The following is a 12,161-nucleotide window of genomic DNA, read 5'->3' on the forward strand; positions in this document are numbered from 1 at the left end:
TATCTTCTTATAAACATAAAATCCAAACTTTGCCTGAAGAATAAACTTCTTATATTTTAACAAGTTTTTATACCAGCCCTGCTTTATGCTGTGCCAATATGGCCTAGAACTTGCACTGCCAGGAAAAAAGCACTTCAAAGGATTCAGAACAAAGTTCGGAAGATGATTTTGAAGTTGCCTCCTTGGTACAGTACTACTGAAGTACCTATAATTTTGAATGTTGAAGCTTTAGAACAAATGTCTAACGAAATAATTGATAATTTCAGGGAAAATCGTTGCAATCTTCAATTGCAACAAATAATTCCATTTATACTTAGATAAGATATAGTTTTAGCTTGTAGTTTTTATGTTAATTGTTATACTGACACGGAGGTTTAGAAAACCTCTTTAAAATACTGAATTGCCAAGGCAGGAACAATGTAAAACCACTTAGATATGTAATCTTTTTTCTAAAAAAATCTAAAAAATAGAAACAATGTGTGACTCTTTATTAAATCCAATGGTACATTTCCATTTCCATTTGTTGTAGAAACATTATATTTTGTGTGATATTCTGCTTGAAAAAGCGGATTGTGTTTAGTAGGCTACAAATTGGGTCTGCACCCTAGTTCTTATGGAAGTGAAATGAGGTTGATCTTTCATAAAAACTCGATGATCCCATGATCTCTAACAGAATTGCTGCAAACAAACATAGGATGTCAGCCCTTCAAAGCATAATCCTCATCGTGTATGCTTCTCCGACTTCGGCAATTCAGTCAGTTTTGATTTATCTATGACGCAAGAGATTCGCGGAATCCCAGAACCTCATCATTCCATGATTGTTCCGTCATTATACAATGCAAAGTTTGGCCAAGTTGATTCCGCAAGATCGTTCTTCACAGATGGATCACTAATATAGTCGTCCGCTAGTTTTAGTATTTTTAACGAATTTCATAGCGCCTCTCGAATGCTTCAAACTCCTTGTTCCGTATGTGTTGCTGAGCTGGCGGCAATACATTATACGCTAGAAACTATCACCTCACTTGCACCAGATCATTATTTTATTTTTACGGATAGTCTCAGTTCTGTCGAGGCTATTCGCTCCATGAGGCCGGTAATGCACTCCTCGTATTTTCTTATGAAAATACGAGAGCTTTTAAGTGCTTTATCTTTAAGATCTTTTGTCATCACCTTTGCATGGGTCCCATCTCATTGCTCGATACCGGGCAATGAGATGGCGGACTCACTTGCTAAGGTGGGCGCTATAGAAGGCGATATTTACGATCGACAAATCGCCTACGATGAATTTTTCTTCATTTACCGTCAACAGTCACTCATCAGCTGGCAGAATAAATGGAGTAAAGGGAGTTTGGGACGATGGCTACATTCGATCATCCCTAAGGTGTCGAAGAGTCTTTGGTTCAAGGGGTTGGATGTGGGTCGAGACTTCATTCGTATGATGTCTCGCCTCATGTCCAATCACTATTCGTTAAACGCTCACTTATTCCGTGTTGAGCTGGGGGACGGCAATCTCTGTGAATGTGGACAAGGGTACCAGGACGCCGATCATATTATTTGGTCTTGTGCTGAGCATCGTGGAGTCAGATCTGAGCTGTACGATTCCCTTCGGGCTCGAGGTAGACAACCTAATGTTCCAGTTCGGGATATAAGTTTACTTTAAGAATATTAACCGTAGATTGTAAGTTTGATTAACCTTGTGTTTAGTTTATATTTTGTACGTGTGGGTTTTTAATGTTTGTTTTCAAGATGAATAGAAATAAGTTCATGTTTTAGGATTAATTAAATATTTGTATCGTAAACCACATTTCAAACCTCCTTCTCCCTTTTCCCATCCAAAAAAATTGTACATCTCCACTAACCTCGAGACAACCGCGAGTATCCGGTCCAGCTCCTTTAACTTTAAATATAAGACATCAATAATGTATAACGAAAATGATAACTCGGCTCTGTAAAGTTTATTCGATTGAGCCTGTACAAATAAAGTAGTTAATAAAAAAAAAAAAAAAAATTGTTCATGTACAACATACAGGTACAACTCGAGTTTCATAGCCAAGGGGGAGCTATAGGGCTGAAGCCTCCTCCAGAAATTATTTTAATATAATGTGAAAAATAAAAAAACCTTACCCAGGTAATGGATATCTATTACCTGTACAGTACAGGCAACAGAGATCCATTATCTTGGGTCAGATTTTTTTCACATGATGAAAACTTCCGAGAATTTATAAACGTTCAAAACTTATTTAGCAGTTCATTTACCATATGTAGCCTACATGCTCTCATGATGGTTCGAACTCACATAACGGTCGGATTGCATAAAATGCTCTCTTTAATGACATAAACCTTTTTAATTTTAATTATGGCTATCGCGGCGTGACAACTCGTTTCATTTTCAATTGTCGCTTGATTTCCAAGGGATTACACCAAACGTGTTGGAGAGCTAACCAACCATCGAACAAAAGGAACCTAAATTAGGACTGGTGTCCGAGAAGCTACAAACCCGCATGATTGAATTGGACATAAAAGATATAATTGAACCGAAAAGTGAGACAAAAAGATGATAGGAATGAATGCCTACGTGTTAAGCAGAAAATGCACGATTGTTGAAAATATAGTCGTTAATTACGCTACCAACACACGCCGCGGGCTTATTTGGATTCCATTCGGAAGAAGCAAGAAAAGTGGAGATCCAAAAAACAAGTCAATAAAATAAATTTTTGAGCAGGTCCACCCCGTTTGCAATAAAAATAACAAGAATAAGGTGATTTAGCCACCTAGCTATATGCCGTCGTCTCAGTGAATGGTTTAATTTGAGCAAACGGTAGTTTGATGTTTCTTACTTCACACTTTGATCGTTCACCAGAACCCAGCGCTACGGTAAAATGGTTTAAAACGGCATCGGCTCATATAACATATTTGAACATTGTTTCGATACAATTATTCTATAGATGTTTTATTTTTAATTTTTTTTAAATATTATGATTTAAATTTTTAATCAATAATTTTTCTTGAATTACTTGATGGATTTTTATCTCTTTAGGCGATTGAGGCAAGATTATAACAACAGGAAGACGTGACCAGAGATGTTTATGCCTTAGAAAAATCCCACCGACGTCGGCTGGGATTGAACCCAGACCCATTTGGGTGAGAAAGCAGACACGCTTACCACTACACCACCGGCACCGGTTGATCTGGTCGGGTATCAGAGACGTTTTGGGACTGTCCAACATAAGAATTTAATTTCTCTATGTCTTTCTTTTCTTTTAATATAAGATTGTGTTTGTTTTGTCTTTCCTTCATCCATTCAACCTGGACATACTGTAATACCGCCAAACTGTAAGCAGCAACTCTAGAATGAGACCGAAAAATCTCATCCCAAGCTCCTCCTTCAATCCTATACTCCAAAACTAACAAACTGAACATCTGGAACTATTTCCGGTTGCTGAGAAATGTTCGCTCCACAGTGCTCAAAGGGTTTCAGATTGGATTTTGATAAGCCTCCCAAAATGTGAAGTAATTTTGTACTAAACTTACTTGGCACAAACCACAAAGCTGGTAGCACTATAGACACATTCTTCAGTTCCAGAGATATGTAGAATTAAAATGGATGTTAATTAAATCTATTATTAAGGGTGAATGTTTTAAAATTCTACATACTAGCACTTTTCATTGAATTATAAACCTCGGTACGAAGATTTATCAAAACTATTTTATATCCGAGACTTCGATTTTTTGTGAAGTCGCATCATCATGAGTGTATTCAAGTTCCAGATCATGAAACTTATTCTCAGTTAAATTTTTAAGTCCTAGAGTCATGGATTTTTTTTAATTCGCGATCATATTTTTTCAAGTCATCATCAGATTTGTTTCTAGATTTGAATTTAGAAATTATTTATATGCCCCAGATTTTTTTAATTACTGCCGTTATTTTTAGCCGTAGGCTAGTTCATCCGTCATAAGCCCCAAAACTATGTTATTGTGTTTTGTCAGATTATATCTCAGCAGTTTCGAAAGAACTTTAATTCTGTCTGTTGGACGTTTTAGTATAAGAGCGTTGATGCAAGCATATCGAAGGCCTTTTGCTTCTTGAAGATTGTTGAGCTTTAATCTATAAATCTATAAATTCACTGACGAATACTATGGACATTCGTTTACGTCTGAGATGTTGCAGAACTTTACAGAGATCTCAGAAATAAAAATCAAGTCAGTGGGATCTTTTTTTGTTCACACTGCTAACACACTGCCGAGATTTTTTCGACTTATAATATTTGAGCGCTAAAATGTCGTGATATAATTTAAAAAATAGTCTCGAGAACAAAAAAAAAATGATCGTTTTTTCTCCTCTGTTCGTGACAAAAAAACACTGAGACCAGTCATTTGATCTATTGTAGTATATCCCGTGTCTATAGTTTAGTGCATGTCGTATTACTCCATCACTATTGAGAAATTATGAAGTATTCGGTTTTGATACAGTTGTCATTCTTGCCTTCATCACAAGGAATCGACTCTTATTGAAAGGTCACGCTCTTTATACCCTTCGAAGGGAGAGAGCATCCTCCAAAGGCGCACCCCTTTTTCAGTCAACATTGGATGCCTTAGCAACAAAATTAAGCAATGACACCGATAATGACCATGCATTTGTCCGATTCCAGCCAACATTTGTCAAATTTTCAAATATTTGTCAAAAAATTAAAAATCAGTAAAAAATTAAAAAAAAAACTAGCAAATGTATTCTATACTCGTGTATTCCATTACCCCATTTAAGATATTTTTAAAATTTAATTGATTTCCTACATGTAACTATCATTTGGAAATTTTACCGAGTTGTTCAGCTGTTCAAAAACTCGGTTTTATTTTCACTAACTTCGGTGATCTCCAATCCAGTAGTTCACATGTATGCAAACAGACCAGACTTTTGTTATGAAACAATGAAATATCGGATCCATAAAGCTAACGCAAATGAGCCTTTCAAATAAACGAACTAGATAAAACTAGATATTGCTGCTGTTACGTACATGTACTTTTTATTTTACAATATCAAAATAAATCACAAGCAATATCTCGAGCTAATAATGAATTTCAGCGAAGAAAATGAGCGCAATCCAATGTATTGATGTAATGATCTAATGCATTGAATAAATATAAAATTTTCCGGAAAATTCTGCAATTCCAGGAAACGAAAATTATGTTCCCGGGAATCGGAAATCCCGGGAAACCTCATTTCCTGGAAATGAAAACACTAATGAGAGTATTAAAAATTAATGAATGAAGTAATTTATTAAGATCAGTGATTGAAAAATGATGTCTTTTTTGGTTGATCTGATTAGTCACGTAGCAGCGCCGGTGGTGTAGGTAAGCGTAATTGTCTCTCACTACAAAGGTTCATTAATGGTTTTGTATTATCGGTCAACTTTACGTGGAATATATCACGAATTAGTAATCAGTAATGTACAAGCAACCAATTTCACATAAAGTTGATCGATGTTACAAAACCATATATGAACCTTACCGACTACCATAACCATTACCATTAATGTTCTAAAATCATAAATAAGATGATTCCAATATAATTCTTTTCCCAAAAATGTATAGAGAAAACAAGAATTTGGAATGGTCATGGTTCTTAACAACCCATTATTTGTAAGATTCACTTCCAAAAAACCATAATAGGGGAAATGGATGTAATTAATTAATTAATTTATCTTTATTAGGGAGGCTTTCAGCCTTGGGCTGGTTCGCCTCCAAATCGAAATGGATGTAATGTCGGCCTAAATGCTCCTAATTTGGACCCATACATAAATTCAGCAATCGACTAAATTTCAAAAATATCCATTAGTACCGTCCCAATGACGCGTTCATCTAGATAAAATTGATAAATAGCAGATTTTTAGCGATGGGCCCAATCTTAGACCCATAGGCCAACATTAGAGCCATTTCCCCTACATAAGGTTAAAGCTTTATCACACAAACGTTCATGTAAAGTTCCAGGCTTTATAAATTCGGAGGCTTTATAAATTCTGATTCCATCTGTCGTAAAGGGTGCTTTTCCGCAGCTTCATATCTCTGAGTTTGAAAGATCGTCGGTCACAATGGCTTATTCTGGTCGGGTTTGAATGGTTATAGCATCAAATCTATCATAGGTGTTGTGTTGTGATACGAGGGACCGGCTGCCTTAGGCAGCCGTTTTGCTTACTGAGCAGAAAATTGAGGTATCAATCCAATTCTTCTACATATTAAGAAGTTTAAGAGTTTCAGCGAGGCATGACACATGCTACCAGGATGTATCCATGTTTTCCCTGTTTTTTTTTATTTGAGTAGCTCTAAATGGTTTGGTGAGTGACCATGTTGCGTGATGTTACAACGTTTTTACTTCTCAACTACATTAATCAAATTTTGTGGAAATTTAAAGAATTTTTCAAATCTCCAATAATATTTAGGAGTTTCATTACTTTTAGCTACAGTATAAAAACTGCAAAATGAACAGGCAAAACCCGATGAAACGTCACGTAGAAAGTGTCACATGCACATAGTTCGTGCCGGGTTTGAATGGTTACACAACAACGGCGCCGGTGGTGTAGTGGTAAGCGTGATTACCTCTCACCCCAGCAGGCCTGGGTTCAATACCAGTCGGCGCCGCCGGGATGTTCTGAGGCATAACATCTCTGATCACGCCTTCCTTCGGATGGGAAGTAAAGCCGTTGGTCCCCGGTTCATGAGTTGATGGGTCGATAGGTAGGGTCCAGGTGTGGGAGCTGCCTTCCTGGCACGTCGGTAGCATTGGTGCTCAGCACGGAAAACAAGATCGACGGAAAAAACAAACCAAAGGAAAAAAAAAAAAAAAAAAAAAACAACAAATCGATCATAAGTGCTGTGTTGTGACATGAGGAGCTCCGTGGCCTTAGAGCAACCGATTTTGCTTACTGAGCAGAATATCATGGTATTAATCTCATGCCCCAACACATTCAAAATTCATTAGCCGCATGCATGCATGCTCATGATAGGCCACACATTAAGGTGCGCCCAAATGTTTGTGATTTTGTATTTCGTAATTTAGATTTTCATGATCCATTGTTTCAAATTTAACAGATAAAAAGTGTCATAATGAGAAATGTCATCAAAGTTGACCATTTCAGGAATCAAACTAACAAGCTGTCGAAAAAAAAGTAATTGAATATTCGATTGAATATCAATTGAATATCGAAAAAAAACCATTTTAAATCTACATAGCTGGAGATGCTTAACGTCAAATATCAGACTTATAGTGGTCATTTTATATGATAGATGGGGAGATGAAAGTATAGAATTGATAGTTCTGTTGGAGTACGGTAGTGTAAAAATTGTATATTGGGAGCAGAAAGCGAGCAAAGGTCAATTTTGAGGAATGTACGAATCGGGTTGATCATATTGTCATTGGTCGAAAGGCACAGTAGCAGCACCTCCCCCTACTCATGTTTCCTTGAGCTCGTGAAGTTGACAATGTAGGGGTAGAGGCGACAATAGCTTCAATTTCCAAACCTATCAACTAGATGCTTATGTCGGATGGCAACTTGAGTGTGAAACAATCGATAGAACTGTTTCCGCACATCGAAGATACATAAGCAAATCGGCGATCCCCCAACGGAGGAAGGAGATGATCAACCCGATTCGTACCTTCCTCAAAATTGACCTTTGGCCGCTTTCTATCCTCTATAAGACGTTTGCATGCTATGATTTATTGTAAGGTACCGTATTTTATTATGTATGTTTTATTGTAAAATATCGCTATATTGACAAATTTGGTAAGAGTTTCAGTACAAATTTGAATGACAATAAACAATTATGTACAGTTTCATGCAAACTGGGACTGTTTGAACTGAAAATGCTCAAATTTTCCTTATAGTTTCTTTCGAATACTTCTTAAATGCCTTTGAAATAAATTTAAGAATACACACTTAATTGGTTTCAGAGTTTCCATTGAATTGTTTTTAGAGATCCCTTTGAATCCATCTCAGTATTGCAATTTTGCGTCAAATTCTCCAAATTTCCATGGAATTTTTGATAGAACTCTCATGTAGATTCTTTAGAACTCCTTTGGAATTCTCTTTGGAATTAAACTGTGAATGCTCTCAACTTTTTTTTTTGTATCCTGGACGAGATCACTGGCTGACCTTAACTTACGTTGGCTTTTTGTAGCTGAGGAGAACATTAATTACAGTCTATCGTGACGAAAAGTGATTAACCCACAATCAAAACAAGTGGGAATGGATCCTTCGTTATCGATCGTTGATTCATCTATTGTGAACTGTAGCCCATGATATCGTGAAGATATCTGAACTTTTGAAACATTTTACTTTTTGTGGCATAATTTTTTTAAGATGAACATAGTGGGATGCAATTATTCACGGAAATATGTATCTTAATCTAATTAGCCACAACATTTTTGTTCGGGCCTCCTTTAGCTCAGTCGGTAAAGGCGCAGCTACAAAGCAAGATCATGCTAGAGCTGGTTGGGCTCGATTCCCGGTCCGGTATAGGAATTTTTCGGGTTGGAAAATTTCTCGACTTCCCTGGGCAATAGAGTATGATTGTACTTGCCACACAATTATACTAATGCAAAAATGGTACAGGTATCGAAAGCTCTCAATTAATAACTGTGAAAATGCATCTAGAACATCTAAATGCGATCTAAATGCGATAAGCATTAAGCTTGAAATGCGATAAAGAAGGCTTATTATTTGATATGAAGTTTACTCCATCAGTCAGTGTTGCAATTCAATGCAGTGTTTGTTATCAACATAAAATTGAAGCATATAAAATTAACTACTCACTTAGACAACTCCATATCAATTTGGGAGCTGTGATACTGACATATATGAGCGTAAATTTTGACTTAAAATTGAGCACGAAATTCAGCTTTTCGGCAAGTAACGAACTTTTCAGTATCGGAGCACTTAATTTTACATGAAATATTTGTTCACGACTTATCCATTATGTCAAATTTGTGGCCCCTGCACGTGCAAAATCAGTTATTTCTAAGTGTGTACACTAGGGTGAGTCAAGTTTGTATGGTGGCTCACAAACTCCTGTTCCCCACTGCTCTTCCGATGTGTATTGAGGTCCCCAACAACGGTTAGAATTTTAAATTGTTTATGGGAAAATTTATGGGAAACGCATACCAAAAATTCAAATATTGCACAAATATCACCAAATGTCGGAAATAGATTGAAGATATTATGCATAACATCTTAGCCGAAGATTGCAAATCGCTTAGACTCCAGGGAAAAAAGGTTATTGTTATATTAATTTAGACCTATTGCACTGCACCCAAGTAACATTGCCGGGTTTATCGAGTCTAAATCATGGTCTTCATAACCCTCATAAAACCAAAATTGTTACTTGGGTGATTAACTTCAGGCGTCTATATGAGCTTATAGCTACATGAGGAACACTTGATCTAAAGTGAAAGATTAGTAACTTTTTGTACAAAGATCAAATCGGTTTGCAGTCTTGGACTCAATCTAAAACCGAAATTTCATGAAATTTGAGAGGATTTTTGGTAAGCAAATGAATATAATCGTTTAAATTCAAATTTAATTTTTTTCCGCAAATCGAGATTTCAACCAAATTTGTTCAAATGTTGAATACATGGTTGTTGGGGACTTCAATATGCATTCAAGAGCAGGGGATTGTAAAGTTGACCCAGTGTTGTGTAGACAGATTAAAACATTTTGTAATTTTCAACTACAATCTGGCGCAGGTTTTTGCATATCAAATTATTCGTTTATCGATCAGTAATCCAATGAATAAAAACTGAAATTGTCACGTTCATGTTAATTAATTTCGTAGTTCGTTAAAAATTAAATTCATTTCAATTAACTTTTTCCCTGATATGTAAAACCACAGATGCATGTAAAATTCATTGCAAGTGAATGGATTATTAAATATCTGCACGTAAAATTAAAGTTGTATTGCTGTATGTTTCAACTTAGTCCAGAAAATACATCAATGTGCCAATTGTAAATTTTACGGAATGTTTGCTGTGTAGGTAAAAAATAACTGATTTAATCAAATCATCGAAATTCAGCCACCCGTCTTTTTGTACTCGTTGTATGAACAAATCTCCTAGCGAACCGCAGTTCCGTATGCCACCGCCAGGAAAGCACGGTATTTTTAAAGAAGCGAAACATGAGCTAATAAAATGTATAATTAAACCTTTTTAAGACCACTCATGGAGGCCAGAATAGAGTGAAAAGCTAAAGTCCAGAAGTAGGTTCAATTTTAACGACTGTGTGCACGTGTGGCTTGACTTTTGTGATTTTCTTCCAACGGACCGCGCCATGCTCATGACTATTTGGCAAATTTAACGAGCTATGAAGCAAAATTGGATTATGTTGGTGTACTTTGCGAAGAACGCTTAATATACCTGCAATTTAAAAAAAAAACAGCGTGCTATATTCACGTTGTAGTGGATTAACGGAACCTGTCCGTACGAATCGCTGTGGGATACATCATCATCAACACCATCTTTGTAGATACGAAAAAAAGGTTGGAATTGAAAGATGTTGCTTTGCACATTAACCGGAATCAACACTTTACTCTCAGGGCAGAACTAATTCAAAATAGAACGACTTACAAGCTCCAGAAGGTGTATGAATAGTACCAATTGGCATTAACGATTTTGATTCGATGAGTTTATCGAGGTGGAATTTGCCGTTGTTGATTTTTTGTTTCTTACAAATATTTATTAATCTTCCACTTATTTCTATTGTGTCGTTAATATGATAAACGTCATGTTGAACACAAGTATTTATAAAACGAATTTTCCTGATTAAGTGGATATTAAAGTTTATTTTAGCTTGCATTTTCCTTTCGGAAACGCTTACATAGATACGATTCTCTAACCGTGCATTGTGAATGGATCAACCTCGACTCATTTTACGATTTCAATTTCAAATGATGGCGGTGATGAGTGATTCGTCATGGATCAACCATGGTTCCAGTCGTCACCATAATGTATCACGGCAGCCATCAAGCGCTACACCCACAGAGAGGGCAAGAGAGCGCAGCCGCAAAAAAAAAAGCTGATCTGATCTGATGTGTGGGGCTTCATTATAATTGATTTCGAGCGTGCTCACTCGTGGTTCCATTCTGACGATGGCTCTAGCCAGATAAATGCGTGAAATGAATATGTTGATGATGGCGCAGTGCGCTTTTGCTCCGATTGCTCCGATGATTGTTGGGATGAGTGGTCTGTAGCGGTCGACTTTCCTCAACGGCGAGCGGGCCATGATTGATGCTCATCATCATATTTAATCTTTTGACGTAGCTGGAGGCTGTGCGCATTCGAGCGTATGAATGAGAGCAATGAATGAAAACTGAAAAACAGGTGTAGCTCTGTCCATTGCTACCGTTTGTGTCTGGGCTTTGTGGGAGGTAAGGCACTCGAAATCTGGCGATGAGAAAATTGACATTTTCAAAACGACTGCGGCATCTCCTTTTAGCAGGACGAAGGGTTATCAACAGAGTGTTCAGTTACAGTTATTTGCAGGGAGAAATTAAGTGATCTGTGCGAGCTGTTATTTTCTCATGAACCGCATGGCTTTTGTAAAAACAGTGTCATTGATCCCTCGGTTGAACTGTGCAACTTCAATACGGGTTGCTATTTAAAGTGACACAACATAGAGTCGGCGCAATTTGTACAAGGTTTAAGTACGGATTATCGTGCAAGCAGTAAATGTGTAAAATTATATTTAAGTGCACCGGTTTCTTTCTTCATATGCTTAACAACAAAATGACGAAATGTGTAACATTGTTACTGTCAAGCAGGCTGATATGATAAACATGTTCAAGGGGTTGGAGTCCCTGGACTACTTCCGAAGCTCTTAAATTAACATTGTGCAGTTTATAGTTATCCCGCTATAAAAAGTCCAGCTTTCTAACACTTTTGTACACTGCAATTTTATAGACCAGCGTTACTGGTTCAATATAAAAATCTATGATCATTTATGGTCATCAGCAGTGGAGTGGACATAGAACAACTCACCTCTTACGTCGTCGACGCAGATACCCAGATCTTCCCGATAAGTGGCCAGATGGGAAAGACACTGGCACTTACATTCGGATTCCAAGTCGGACAACATGTCTGTGGACAGTACAACATTAACATGTAAGATCAGAAGAGTTAC

At 36.9% G+C, this 12,161-nt stretch overlaps 1 protein-coding gene across 1 annotated transcript in view; it reads right to left on the reverse strand.

The window, feature by feature from the left end:
• The window catches only part of sha (shavenoid), a 155,267-nt gene that overhangs the window by 89,885 nt on the left and 53,221 nt on the right, over positions 1 to 12,161 (reverse strand). Inside the window, exon 4 of the mRNA XM_065221645.1 lies at positions 12,020 to 12,118. Within this exon, the coding sequence (XP_065077717.1) occupies positions 12,020 to 12,118 (99 nt within the window). The remainder of the gene's footprint in view (positions 1 to 12,019; positions 12,119 to 12,161) is intronic.

This window comes from Ochlerotatus camptorhynchus, unplaced genomic scaffold (genome assembly GCF_037179485.1).
Source record: "Ochlerotatus camptorhynchus isolate MF236.1 unplaced genomic scaffold, CSIRO-AGI_Acam_v1.1 ptg000146l, whole genome shotgun sequence".
NCBI lineage: Eukaryota > Metazoa > Arthropoda > Insecta > Diptera > Culicidae > Ochlerotatus > Ochlerotatus camptorhynchus.